The following is a 14,993-nucleotide window of genomic DNA, read 5'->3' as shown; positions in this document are numbered from 1 at the left end:
CCTAGAGGATGCTGGGGTCCACGTTAGTACCATGGGGTATAGACTGGTCAACCAGGAGCCATTGACACTTTAAGAGTTTGAGAGTGTGGGCTGGCTCCTCCCTCTATGCCCCTCCTACCAGACTCAGTTTAGAAAATGTGCCCGGAGGAACTGGTCACAGCTAGGGGAGCTCTCCAGAGTTTCCCTAGACAATTTTATTTAGAGTTTATTATTTTACAGGGAGGCTGCTGGCAACAGCCTCCCTGCTTGGTGGGACTAAGGAGGAGGGGAGTTTAGTAGGGTCCTCCCTGCGGAGTCTGAGTCACTTACTCCGCTGACAGGACACTGAGCTCCTGAGGGGTCAGACCACTCCCCGATGCAGGGGATCGCTCGCCCCAGCAGCATGCCGCCACCCCCTTACAGAGCTGAAGAGCGGGGGGTTAGGTGTGAAGATGACGGCAGCAGGGTAGCTCCGGGAGGCCCAGCGGTACATGGCGCTGCGTTGTGAGAGGTGCCCTGAGCCAGCGCTACACCCTACAATGGTCCCAAAGCCTGTCGGGGTACTCGGATCTCAGCCAGCACTCAATCCTCAGGCCAGTATAGTCGGTGGAAGAGCGGGAAGACGGCGCCATTTTGGGGGCGGAGCTTCTTCTCAGAACGGACCCAGCAGCGCTCAGCGCCATTTTCCTGCCTGCATAGCGCTGATCAGGAGAAACGGGTGCCCCCACAGCAACTCCAGCTATCTGTAAACTGTGCCAGGGGGTTGTAGAAGGGGGAGGCTGCAATACGACTGTGTATCCCATTAAGGTGCACAGTCAGCGCTGACAAGGGGTCTCCCTTTGGTTAGAAGCGCTGTGTAGGGGGGGGGGTGGTATGGGGACGGACTCTGTCTGCCCTCCCCTGTGTTTGGTGGTCTCCTTAAGCTATGTCAAGGGACACTGTCATATGCTACGGAGGATATGTCCTCCCAGGATGATCCCATTCCATGTAATCAGGGTAGCACTGGTTTAGCACAGATTCCAGCAAGTGAACCTGAGTGGTTTTCCTGTATCGAATCTTGGATTTCTCAGATTTCAGATAGGGTTGCAAGTAATGAATCCGCAACCCAGGTATTACAGAACTCTATGGCAGCATGGCCCGATTCTGCTACCTCAGGACACTCCGCTACATACCCCCACAAACGTGCGCTTGTTCATGTCATGCAAGATGACACGGATACCGATTCTGACACCACAGACTGTAATGGGGATGTGTTGCGGGGGTCTGCCTCTCTTGCAAAGGGGGTGCAATTGTTGATAGAGGCTATCAGGGATGTGTTGAATATTAATGATGCCACACCTGAGCAGGTTGAAGAGGCTTTTTTCACTGAAAATAAGAAAGCCTCGCTAACCTTCCCTGCGTCAAAGGAATTGAATGCTATATTTGAGAGAGCATAGGAAAACCCTGAAAAAATTCCAGATCCCTAAAAGGGTCCAGGTGGCGTTTCCTTTCCCTGAGGAGGACAGAAAAAATGGGAAAACCCGCCAATTGTTGACGCATCTGTGTCCAGACTCTCAAAAAAGGTGGTTTTTACCTGTTCCGGGATCTACCGCCTCAAAGCAGCCGGCTGATCGTAAAATTGATAATACACCTAAATCAATGTACACTGCTTCGGGGGCCGTATTACGTCCCACTATTGCTAGTGCATGGATTGCAAAAGCCAAAAGTAGTCAGGCACCTTACTTGAGGATTTGGATACGATGGATAAGAGTGATGTTGAATTGTTTTTGCGTAAAATTCACGATTCAGCAGGTTTTATGGTAGAATCCATGAAAGACCTGGGTTCCATGGCTGCTGAAATCTCTCAGCTCGTCGGGGACTGTGGCTGCACCAGTGGTCGGCTGACGCGGAATCCAGGAAAAGTGTTGAGTCCCTACCCTACACAGGTCAGACTCTTTGGGAAAACTTTGGATGCGTGGATTTTCACGGCTACAGTGGGTAAGTCTCCGTTTCTTCCCTCAGCTCCACCTGCTCCGAAGAAATCTTTCTCTTCATCAGCATCACAGTCCTTTCGGCCTAACAAACCTAGAAATGCCAAACCGTCCAATACCTTCTTCAGGGGTCGTCGAGTTAAATCCAAGAAACCTGCTGCTGCAGGTTCCCAGGAACAAAAGCCTGTTTCAAGTACGCCAAAGTCCTCCGCATGACTGTGGACTGCGCGGCCTGGAGGTGGGGACAGTGGAAGCGAGACTCAGACACTTCAGTCACTTCTGGGTATCGTCCAGCCTGGATCCCTGGGTGATAGATACTGTGTCCCAGGGATACAGGCTGGAATTTCAGAATCTCCCTCACCGATTTTTAAAATCAGGCTTGCCAGTTCTTCTAGCAGACAGGACTGTCCTACAAGAGACTGTCCAGAAGTTGGTGGAGGCGCAGGTCATTGTGCCAGTTCCTACTCATTTGCAAACCACAGGTTACTATTCGAACCTTTTCGTGGTTCCGAAACCGGATTGTTCGGTCAGGCCCATTCTGAACCTAAAATCACTGAACCCCTTTCTAAAGGAGTTCAAGTTCAAAATGGAGTCTCTAAGGGCGGTGATATCAGGTTTGGAAGAGGGGGAATTCCTGGTATCCCTGGATATCAAGGATGCGTACCTCCATATTCCGATTTGGCTGCCGCATCAGGCTTATCTCCGTTTCGCATTACTGGACTGTTATTTCAGTTCCAGGCCCTGCCATTCGGCCTCTCAACAGCACCGAGGGTATTCACCAAGGTGCTGGTGGAAATGATGATTCTCCTCCGCAAACAAGGTGTGAACATCATTCCATATCTGGAAGATCTGCTGATAAAGGCATCGTCCAAGTAGAAGCTGTTGCAGTCCATTGTTCTCACAACCCACCTACTCAGACTTCACGGTTTGGATTCTGAACCTTCCAAAATCACATTTGGAACCAACCCAGATGTTGCCTTTTCTGGGGATGATCCTCGACACAGAAGTGCAGAAGGTGTTTCTTCCGCAGGAAAAGTCGTTGGTGATGCAAACAATGGTCTGGGATGTCCTGAAGCCAGCCCGGGTGTCTGTTCATTAATGCATTCGCCTTTTGGGAAAGATGGTGGCCTCTTACGAGGCTCTCCAGTACGGGAGGTTCGATGCTTGGGCCTTCCAACTGGATCTCCTGGACAAGTGGTCAGGATCTCATCTCCACATGCACCAGAGAATTTGTCTGTTGCCAAAGACCAGGATTTCACTCCCCTGGTGGCTCCAATTGCCTCACCTTCTGGAGGGCCGCAGGTTCGGGATTCTGGAATGGGTCCTTCTAACCACGGATGCGAGCCTTTGAGGCTGGGGCGCAGTCACTCAAGGGGAAACCTTCCAAAGAAGGTGGTCAAGTCTGGAAGCCGGCCTGCCTGCCGATCAACCTCCTGGAACTCGGAGCCGTCTACAACGGTCTTCTTCATGCGGCCCATCTTCTGAGAGATCTGGCCATTCAAGTACAGTCGGACAATGTAACGACAGTGGCTTACATAAACAGACAAGGCTGAACGAAGAGCAGAGCGGCAGTGTCAGAGGTGACAATAATCATCCTCTGGGTAGAAAGACGCACGTTGGCGTTCTCAGCAATCTTCATTTCAGGAGTGGACAACTGGGAAGCCGACTTCCTCAGCAGACACGATCTCCATCCAGGGGAGTGGGGTCTAAATCCGGAGGTGTTCAAGGAAATAACAGACCTTTGGGGGTTACCACAAATAGATATGATGGCCTCTCGTCTCAACAAGAAGCTTCAACTCTATTGTTCCAGGTCGAGGGACCCACAAGCAGTGGACGCCCTGTTGTCTCCGTGGGTGTTCCAGTCGGTGTACGTGTTTCCACCACTTCCACTCATTCCAAGAGTTCTACAGCTCGTAAGGAGAACAAGAGTTCAAGCGATCCTCATTGCTCCAGACTGGCAAAGACGGGCTTGGTACGTGGACCTTCTGAATCTCTTGCAGGAAGAGCCGAGGCCTCTTCCTCTTCGGGAGGACCTGCTGCAGCAGGGGCAGTTCGCCTATCAAGACTTACCGCGGCTACGTTTGACGGCATGGAAGTTGAGCGCCTGATACTTGCTCGGAAGGGCATTCTGAAGGTCATTCCTACCCTGATACAGGCTAGGAAAGGGGTAACGTCTAAGCATTACCATCCTATTTGGAAGAAATGTGTCTCTTGGTGTGAGTCCAAGAAGTTTCCTATGGTGGAGTTTCAACTGGGACGTTTCCTCCCTCTTCCTGCAAGCAGGTGTGGATATGGGCCTGAGGTTGGAATCTGTGAAGATCCAGATTTCAGCCCTGTCCATTTTCTTCCAGAAACAATTGGCTGCCCTCCCTGAGGTTCAGACCTTTTTGAAGGGAGTTCTGCACATTCAACCTCCCTTTGTACCGCTTACGGCACCTTGGGACCTTAACGTGGTGTTGCAGTTCCTCCAGTCGGACTGGTTTGAGCCTCTACAGGAGGTTGAGGTCAAATTTCTTACATGGAAGGCTGTCACGTTGTTGGCCTTAGCTTCTGCTAGACGTGTGTCAGAATTGGGGGCTTTGTCTTGTAAAAGCCCTTACTTGATCTTCCACGAAGATAGAGCTGAGCTCCGGACACGTCAGCAGTTTCTTCCAAAGGTTGTGTCGGCATTTCATATCTTCCAACCTATTGTGGTGCCAGTGGCTACTGACTCCTCAATTTCTTCAAAGTCCTTGGATGTTGTGAGGGCTTTGAGAATCTGTGTGAAGAGGACTGCTCGTCACAGGAAATCTGACTCTTGTTTCTCCTGTATGATTCCAAGAAAATTGGGTGTCCTGCTTCTAAGCAGAATATATCTCGCTGGATTAGATTCACTATACAGCATGCTTATTTTACGGCAGGACTACCGTGTCCAAAATCTGTTAAGGTCCACTCTACTCGTAAGGTGGGGTCTTCCTGGGCGGCTGCCCATTGTGTCTCGGCGTTACAACTTGGCCTTGCGGCAACTTATGTTTGAATCTCGCCACTGTGTATAAAATCCTTCTCTCAAAAATGTCCGTCTCCTCGGGCACAGTTTCTAGACTGAGTCTGGTAGGAGGGGCATAGAGGGAGGAGCCAGCCCACACTCTCAAACTCTTAAAGTGCCAATGGCTCCTGGTGGACCCATCTATACCCCATGGTACTAATGTGGACCCCAGCATCCTCTACGGAGTACGAGAAAAGGATTTACCGGTAGGTAACAAAATCCTATTTTCAGTCACCTCATACCGCTTAAATCCTCTGTTTTGTGTACTGTTTACAGTCACATAACAGGTTTTTTTGCAGGTATTGTATGTGTCTGTCTATATTGTACTGTTATGCCTTAAGGCTACCTTTCTTATAATGTCTGCCACACAGGGCGGGACATCCGCGGACGCTTCTGCATCCTGCAGTACTGATGCCACGGATTTACTTGAGGGGTAAGTTTTAGCTGCTCTCTCAGGCGCTGAGTGCCATACACCCAGTCAACCTGCAGCACCTGTGGCCAATCAGGACCCACCTTGGGCAACATTCTAAAGTATGCAGAGTACACTTGTGAGACGTCTTGTGCCCCCTGTGGGACCTCCATTGCCCTTGCAGCCACATATTGTCCCTGTAGTTAATCCGCCCTGGGCGGACACTGTCTACCCATTTACAACAAATAAATAAATTCTTGTTTAGACTAGTCTCTGGGGCCAAGGGGTCATCTAAACGGACCGTTTCTTCCTCACAATCTACTAATATTTTGGATAATTCTTCCGATGAGGATGGGGAATTTACTGATCCGTCAGACACTGATAAAGTTTCTTCTGATGAGGAATCTACAACCCAGGTTGATGCTCCTGACCTGGTGGAGGCTATTAAGCTATTTCTTCAAATAGATGATGAGATCGAGCCCACTACCGCGTCTAAGAAACCTGATAAGTTCAAACGTCAGGAGGTTACTGAAGTAGTTTTATCACATTCTGACCACTTAATTGACATACGTCAGGAATCCTGGTCGTCTCCAGGAAAAAAAAAATGTTTTCCCTGTCTAAAAAGATGCTAGCTTGTTATCCTATTCCTGCAGAGTTGAGTAACAAGTGGGAAACTCCACCGCCGGTCAACTCTCATGTCGCCCATATTGTGGTGTCCTCGACTCTGCCTGTCACCTCACTGAAGGAACCGACAGATAAGCATGTGGAGGGATGCCTGAAGTCTATTTACTCTTACTGGTGCGGTACATAGAACCACTATGGCAGCCTCCTGGGCTGCGTAAGGAATTGAAGCATGGGTTCAGGCAATTGAGGATGAGCTGCCTCAGGATTTTTCTGACACTGCCAGACAATATCTGTCTTTTATATTACCACAATCTCCCACTATATTCAGAAGGCGGCCTCTGATGCAGGCGTAATGACGGCTAAGGCATCTACTACATCTATCCTGGCTCGTCGAATTATGTGGTTGAGGTCCTGGAAGGTGAACCTGGACTCCAAAAAGACCTTGGAGGTGCTCCCTTTTAAGGGAGGCATCCTATTTGGTGAGGATCTGAACAAGACTGACTTGCCTACTTCCAAGACACTGTGTCTCCCAAATACTAATCCTTCTGCTCCAAAGGCTAAGAGTACCACCTTTCGTTCCTTTCGACCTCCAGGGAAAGCAAATGGTCAGGCGTATCCACGACCGGCTCGTGCTTCCAAAACCATTAAGACTAAATCTAAACAATCCTGGGCCGCCCGTCAGCCTGCTTCCAAACAAGACAAGCCTGCGGCATGACGGGGTGGGCCTCCCCCTTGGAGGCTGACTTCTGCAGTTTTCCCAGGCCTGGCTTAAAGACCACTTCGGATACCTGGGTGCGGAAGGTTGTCTCATGGGTTCGAAATCTTTCTAGAGACGTCCCCCTCGCCAGTTTTGCACAACGGTTATCCCTGCAGATCCGTTAAAAATGCAAGTTCTACACTTGGTTGTTCAATCCCTCCTGGATACTGGAGTGGTAGCGCCGGTACCTCCTGTCTCAGAGAGGCAGGGGATAATATTCGACCCTGTTTCTAGTTCCGAAGCCAAATGGGTCCTTCCGGCCTATACTCAACCTCAAATCCTTGAACAAGTTTGTGAGAGTATCCAAATTCTGTATGAAAACTCTACGCTCTATAGTGCTGGCCATGGAACCTGAAGATTATATGGTATTCCTGGACATACAGGATGCTTACCTGCACATACCTATTGCCATGTCTCATCAGCAATGTCTGCGGTTTGCTATTGGCAACCTACATTTTCAATTCCAGGCATTGCCTTTTGGATTGGCCACTGCCCCTCGGATCTTCACCAAGGTCATGGCCATGATGACTGCTCTTCGCCGCCATCAGGGAATGGGGTTCCTGCCGTATCTGGACGACTTGCTTATCCTGGCGAAGTCCCAAGAGGTTCTGCTTGCTGGTCCCTGCTTGGAGCATGGTGCACCTGGGGGCACTACTGGACATGCACATCCAACGATTGTTTGTCTCCGGAGAAAGTCCTGAAACTTCAGGGCAGGGTCAGATATTTCCTCTCTCGCCCAAGAGTGTCGATACACTCGGCGATGCAAGTACTAAGCCTCATGGTGTCAGCTTTTGACATGGTAGAGTGCGCTCCATTTCATTCCTGCCCTCTGCAGAAGTTAATCCTTTCAAGGTGGGACGGTCTGCCTCATCTGATCAGGTCTCAAATGATCTCCTTGACTCCAGAGGTTCGTCTGTCACTGAGCTGGTCAACAGGGTCAACAGTTGAGCAGGAGCCGTCCCTTCTCGATCTCCGACTGGGTCCTCCTGACAACGGGTGCCAGTCTGCGGGGTTTGGGCGCGGTGTTGGCGCAACACTCTCTCTCCAGGGTCGGTGGATCAGGGAGGAGTCTCTCCTCCCGATAAACATTCTGGAATTCCGGGCAGTGTTCAATGCGTTGACACTGGCCCTGCCTCTGGTACAGAACTGTTCAAGTACAATCGGACAACGCCACCATGGTGGCGTACATAAATCAAGGCGGCACTCACTTCCAGCATTGCCATGCGGCTTCATCAAAAATACTCCGTTGGGTGGAACGCCATCTGTCCGCAATATCGACTGTGTTCATCCCCGGAGTCCTCAACTGGGAAGCAGATTTCCTCAGTCGTTAAGACGTTCACGCTGGAGAGTAGTCTTCGTTCGGAAGTCTTTCAACTCCTAGTAGACAAGTGGGGCCTACCAGATATAGACCTGATGGCGTCTCAACACAATCACAAGGTTCCGGTCTTCGGATCAAGGATAAGGGATCCTCAAGCAGCGTTCGTGGACGCACTGGCAATTCCATGGAATTTTTGGCTGCCATACGTGTTCCCTCCAGTGTCACTCCTGCCCTGGGTACTACCGAAGATCAAGCAAGAAAAAGGAATTCTACTTCTAGTCGCTCCAGCGTGGCCCAGACGGAATTGGTTCTCAGACCTGCAGGGTCTATCAATAGAGCGTCCTCTTCTACTTCCTCAATGCCCTGATCTCCTCATTCAGGTCCCTTGTGTCTATCCGGACCTGGTCAGACAGGCTTTGACGGCGTAGCTCTTGAAGCTTCACTCCGGAGGGCCAATGGATTCTCTGAGGCGTTGATTCAGACTATGTTGAAGGCCTGCACACAGGCTTCTGCACGGATTTGTTACAGGGGTCTGGAACTCTTACTTCACATGCTGTGCTGTTATGAATTATGATGCCTATTTGTTTAGAACTTCTAGGCTTTTGGCTTTTCTGCAACCAGGCCTAGATTTAGGCCTTCGTCTGGCCTCCATCAAGGTTCATATATTTGCCTTGTCTGTGTGGTTTCAGAGGAAAATTGCGTCTATTCCTGACGTTCATACCTTGTCAGGTAGGCTGAATCCGTAAAACACCATATGTCCCTCCTGTGGCTCCATGGGATCTGTCTGTTAAATGCCCTACAAGAGTTTCCATTTGAACCTCTTGAGTCTGTGGACCTTTAAATGTCTTACGCTTAAGGTCGTGTTTTTACTGGCTATTGCCTCTGCTAGGAGGGTGTCAGACTTGCGCCCTTTGTCCTGTCGTCCACCCTTTCTGATTTTTCACCGGGACAGGGCAATTCTTCGAACTCGCCCTGGTTATCTACCTACGGTGGTATCATCTTTTCATCTTAACCAAGAGATTGTGGTTCCCGCCTTTATCTCTTCTGGTTTGTCCTTCAAAGAGCGGTCTTTGGATGTGTTACGGGCTCTCCGTATTTATGTGGAAAGGACTGCCTCCCTTAAGAAGTCGGATACCGTTTTTGTACTTTTTGGTTTTCACAAACGTGGCTGGCCTGCGAATAAGAAAACCTTGGCCAGATGGATTAGAATGGTGATTGCACAAGTTTATGCGCAGGCTGGTATTCCAGCTCCTGCTGCTATTAAAGCCCATTCTACTCGTTCTGTTGGACCTTCTTGGGCGGCCTGCCGTGGCGCGTCTGCAGAACAATTGTGCAAGGTGGCTACGTGGTCCTCGGTGAACACGTTCATCAGGTACTTTGTCTCTGATACTTCCACCTCCCAGGATGCTTCCTTTGGACGCCCGGTTCTTGTGCCATGTGGAATCCCATTGTACCCCACTGTAGAAAAGGAGATTTATGGTAAACTTACCATGGTTAAATCTTTCTGCGAGGTTCACTGGATTCCACAGGGTGCCCACCCTGATGCACTTGGCTTCTTTGGGTTTGTATGGCATTAGCCGCTGGTACCTTCTCCTGTCGTGAGAATGTGGTTCTGTGTGACTAACATCTACCGTCTCTCTTACCTGCTACTGCATTGGACTGGTTAACGAAACTGAGGTCCAGTGCCTGGAGGCTGGGTTATAGAGGAGGGAACAGTCGAAGCTTTAGCCTCTTGGTGCCTTGGATCAAGATCCAACTCTACGCCCCGATGTATTCCCTGCGGAATCCAGTGTATCTCGCAGAAAGAGATTTAACCATGGTAAGTCTTAACATAAATCTCCTTTTATTGCACATACAACACACTCGCAACCAGTGCAATATAATAGTTTATAACACCCCTACACACTGTAACACATGAAAAAAAAACATGCCTGGGTATTACCAGTATCTTATTCCTCATGAAGTGCATAGCAGACCAGAGGCAGCACAGTCCTGTATCTCACTATGTAGCAGAGAGAGACCAGATGGTATAAGGGGGTAATCCTGTAGTAAGGGGCACTGCTGCCCTCCCTGCACTGATTCCTGTTCCGTCTCTGTTTTGATGATCCCCTGCCACAGAGTCTAGCACAGTCCTAGGGGAGAACATTAGGTGCTGATGGAGTTATCCTTCCTCCAGATCTCAGATAGGGCCAAACCATAGTCTCAGTGTAATGTAATCCTGTGGAAGTAGCGTTAGGGGTAGTAGTACAATACCCCCTCCCCTGGTCTCATCACAGTAAGTATAACAATCGACATTTCCCCGTCGCTGCTGACTGCGGCGCTGCAGGAGAATGGACCATTAGCAGTGATCGGGATAAGGTTTTATTTGCAGGACTTTGGTTCTATGTTACTCCACCATATCCGTCACTATAATGTGTGTGTGTGTGTGTGTGTGTGTATCAGCTGAGGTCTTCTTCTGCGTGATCATTTATACATCTGTGTCTATTCCCCACAGGTGGGTGTAACCCTACACACCCCGCAGACCCATGTGACACCCCTCTCTATACTCCGGGGTATATGGGAGAAGAGAACAGGATGATCAGCCAGGATTATCAGGTAGAGGAACCTGCTCTGACCTCTCCCAGCTCCTCACATGTCTCACATTGCAGGATCTTGTGTTATTCCCATGTCCCGGCCCTGTGTGTGACTCCTATAGAGATGTCCCGTGTAACGTGTGGGTGGGACACGTATGTGACACATGTTCTTGTATGACAGGCTGTGCCAGGAGACGGGATGTGTTACCAGCAATGTAAAGAAGAGGACGTTCCTGCTGAGATCAGATCAGGTGAGAGAGACGGACATACAGACAGTGCTGTCATACAGGCATATTGTCAGGTGTGTCTGCAGCTGTAACTGTATACGAAGTGCTCTATGAAGACACTATAGCACAGCATTACGTATGCAGATACGGCTGCGGTCACACACAGAATATAGGCATGACACATATCCGTTTAATCAGCAGAGCTGCTTGTGCGTCCTATTCGCATTGTTTTGCTAGTAAGACACAATTTAATGGTAAAAGTCGCACATAAAGTCACTCCATGCATGGTGTGACTGGAAAGGCTGTTTAATGTGAAGGGAAGCTAGATGTATGTGGACACATAAGTATGTGGTGATGTACAACTGAGCTTCTGATTCTCCACATGTTTTATAATGGACAAAACCAGTGCTAGTGGCTGCCAGTCATTCTGACTATAAATAATATGATTTGTTCCGGGACTACCAACCCAAGGCACTACTGCAAGAGCCTATGGCACCCAATTTAGGGACCGCTGTTCTAAAATAATACTGCATCTGTATAGTTCCTGCGTTTATTTATATAAGCCAGTGGTGAGAGGAAGAGTAAGTGTGTGAGAGAGTGAAACTGTCTGTGACCAACACGTATGGCCGGATATTCCTCCTGTCACTGTCAGTGTAACATATGGGAACACGTGTGGCCGGATATTCCTCCTGTCAGTGTAACATATGGGAACACGCGTGGCCAGATATTCCTCCTGTCACTGTCAGTGTAACATATGGGAACACGTGTGGCCGGATATTCCTCCTGTCACTGTCAGTGTAACATATGGGAACACGTGTGGCCGGATATTCCTCCTGTCACTGTCAGTGTAACATATGGGAACACGTGTGGCCGGATATTCCTCCTGTCACTGTCAGTGTAACATATGAGAACACGTGTGGCCGGATATTCCTCCTGTCACTGTCAGTGTAACATATGGGAACACGTGTGGCCGGATATTCCTCCTGTCACTGTCAGTGTAACATATGGGAACATGTAGGGCCGGATATTCCTCTTGTCACTGTCAGTGTAACATATGGGAACACGTATGGCCGGATATTCCTCCTGTCACTGTCAGTGTAACATATGGGAACACGTGTGGCCGGATATTCCTCCTGTCACTGTCAGTGTAACATATGGGAACACGTGTGGCCGGATATTCCTCCTGTCACTGTCAGTGTAACATATGGGAACACGTGTGGCCGGATATTCCTCCTGTCACTGTCAGTGTAACATATGGGAACACGTGTGGCCGGATATTCCTCCTGTCACTGTCAGTGTAACATATGGGAACACGTGTGGCCGGATATTCCTCCTGTCAGTGTAACATATGGGAACACGTGTGGCCGGATATTCCTCCTGTCACTGTCAGTGTAACATATGGAAACACGTGTGGCCGGATATTCCTCCTGTCACTGTCAGTGTAACATATGGAAACACGTATGGCCGGATATTCCTCCTGTCACTGTCAGTGTAACATATGGGAACACGTGTGGCCGGATATTCCTCCTGTCACTGTCAGTGTAACATATGGGAACACGTGTGGCCGGATATTCCTCCTGTCACTGTCAGTGTAACATATGGGAACACGTGTGGCCAGATATTCCTCCTGTCACTGTCAGTGTAACATATGGGAACACGTGTGGCCGGATATCCCTCCTGTCACTGTCAGTGTAACATATGGGAACACGTGTGGCCGGATATTCCCCCGGTCACTGTCAGTGTAACATATGGGAACACGTGTGGCCGGATATTCCTCCTGTCAGTGTAACATATGGGAACACGTATGGCCGGATAGTCCTCCTGTCACTGTCAGTGTAACATATGGGAACACGTATGGCCGGATATTCCTCCTGTCACTGTCAGTGTAACATATGGGAACACGTATGGCCGGATATTCCTCCTGTCACTGTCAGTGTAACATATGGGAACACGTGTGGCCGGATATTCCTCCTGTCACTGTCAGTGTAACATATGGGAACACGTGTGGCCGGATATTCCTCCTGTCACTGTCAGTGTAACATATGGGAACACGTATGGTCAGATATTCCTCCTGTCAGTGTAACATATGGGAACACGTGTGGCCGGATATTCCTCCTGTCACTGTCAGTGTAACATATGGGAATAATGACTACTACACAGAGACACTGCCCCTTCTGTCTCTGCCTATGTGTGTCTGTGTGTAACACTGTCTGCTTATTGTCATACACAGGAACTGAGGCCGGTGTAGAGCTGGATGCTGGTGATCATCGGGGGCTGCAGGAATTCCTCCCAGAGTCCAGTGCAGGTCAGTGATGCTCGCTCTTCTATAATGTGACATCTATCACATTGCCGGACAGAATGGGAGATCATAGACTGTGCACGGCGGCTGTTCTGGGTGTGAGACGCTCCTATAGCAACTCGCTGTTCTGTAATATGTTGGGGAGAATAGATGTCTGACCGTCGGGTATGAGAGGGTTCGGGTTGCTCCTCTGGTCACATATAATGATGAGAGGCCGTGATTCCGGCTGTAGGGGGCAGTATGTGAGGAGCAAGGACAGATACACAAATGGCTATAGGTGACCTTACAGCAGAGGCTCTCACACTGCTACACAGCATCACCCAGCTGACTGCTACGGAAGGTGGGTTCTCCAGGTCATCCCTAGGACGGCGCCCACATAGATATTGTCATGCCCCCTTATGGACAGGAATTCCCCACCAGCCCCTCATCGGGGACGGAGAGCAGGAGGGAGGGTCCATTAGGACATGTAGTAATCTGGACCCTTACCGCAGGTTGGTGGTGTTTGTGCTCCTATTGGCTGTGATGGTGAGCAGCACTAAGGGTTCCAGCAGCATCATCCGGTACTGTAGGCAGGTCACCCTCCCTATGTGACAGCAGTGGTGTTACATGGTCCTGGGCTCTCATTGTGATAGTGCAGACCTGTAAGTGTCCTTCCAGGGAAGTACCGGTACCTAGCAGCAGGATTATGGGCGAGTGTAACAGAGGATGGGGAGGGGCTTTCCTTTGGCGTCAGAGCGTACATGCGGGTTGCTGGGTGTGTCGCCGTTCTTCCTCTCACCTGGCTTCGCTGTGGAATATACAGAGGTTGCCGGCCCCCAACTGGAAGTTGCTGATCCTGCGGCCGGACCTCCAGTAGTACATAATGTTATGTGCTGATCGGGGTACTGATACCAGCTCACAGATGTCACCTTGGACAGGCCCAACATACACTGCCACATATACAACTAATTTGCATCCTGTCTTCATCACCCGCTAGTATTTGAACCTGCCTTGTAGCAGGTGTAGTAGATACAACTCCTAACGTGTGTATATGCACTTACTGGCTTGTCTGCATGGGCCGGGTGTGTGTGCTGATCTTAGAACATCCCTTCTGGCACACTTTCCACCTCTCTGGCCATAAGGGCCGATGGAAGAAATCTGCTTGTGAGTGTGTGCATAGTGCGAGGTCACACATCATATGCCACACAACCTGGTGTAATACTTGACTAGCATTAAATTCCTGCACCCCTGGGAGGTCGCCCCTCAGACAAACCTTTCTACAGAAAAAAAAGAATCTACATTTGCTGTGAGGATACTGGGTCCTTGAATAGAATACTTAGTAATTTCAGGAACTTGGTGATGGTTCTACCATCTGTGGACCTTCTCGTGAAATCCCTAACCAGTGTTGTGTAACTGCTCTACCACCAAGTAACAGGTAGTATAGATAACAGAAATCAGTATGGACAATTACTTACCGCAATCAGGAACACTATTCTGCAGACGGTAATGAAACACTGTTCTTCAGTCTAGACTACTACGTCACAACATTTACCAATAACACATTACACCAATAGCTGGTTCAAGCAATAGCTTCCCAGTTATTAAGAGTAACATTCATATATTTACCTTTCCTTTAACCACTTAACTGACTATTTCCCCCCCCAAAAAAACGCTTGGAAATTGTAATTTTTTTATTTTTTATTAGTGAATTAGGTGAAGATGAATTTAACCCTATCCAATATGATTTTAGTAAAAAAATAAATATAAAAAAAACAAAAACAAAACATTTTTTCTCAAATGTTGTGAAGATTGATAAACAGCGCAACATTACTT

The 14,993-nt window shown here is 49.1% G+C and overlaps 1 protein-coding gene across 16 annotated transcripts in view; it reads left to right on the top strand.

Moving 5' to 3' along the window:
• The window catches only part of LOC134994743 (zinc finger protein 436-like), a 497,924-nt gene that overhangs the window by 340,931 nt on the left and 142,000 nt on the right, over positions 1 to 14,993 (top strand). For 15 of the 16 annotated variants that reach the window (XM_063951005.1, XM_063951010.1, XM_063951003.1 and 12 more), the window contains exons 9-11: positions 10,577 to 10,677; positions 10,837 to 10,906; positions 13,113 to 13,187. In XM_063951005.1, coding sequence (XP_063807075.1) covers positions 10,577 to 10,677; positions 10,837 to 10,906; positions 13,113 to 13,187 — 246 coding nt within the window. The remainder of the gene's footprint in view (positions 1 to 10,576; positions 10,678 to 10,836; positions 10,907 to 13,112; positions 13,188 to 14,993) is intronic. The other variant, XM_063951016.1, reaches the window with a different exon arrangement.

The sequence above is a fragment of the Pseudophryne corroboree genome, chromosome 2 (assembly GCF_028390025.1).
Source record: "Pseudophryne corroboree isolate aPseCor3 chromosome 2, aPseCor3.hap2, whole genome shotgun sequence".
Classification (NCBI taxonomy): domain Eukaryota; kingdom Metazoa; phylum Chordata; class Amphibia; order Anura; family Myobatrachidae; genus Pseudophryne; species Pseudophryne corroboree.
The sequence above is the reverse complement of the archived record's forward strand: the minus strand, read 5'-3'. Positions and strand labels throughout refer to the sequence as shown.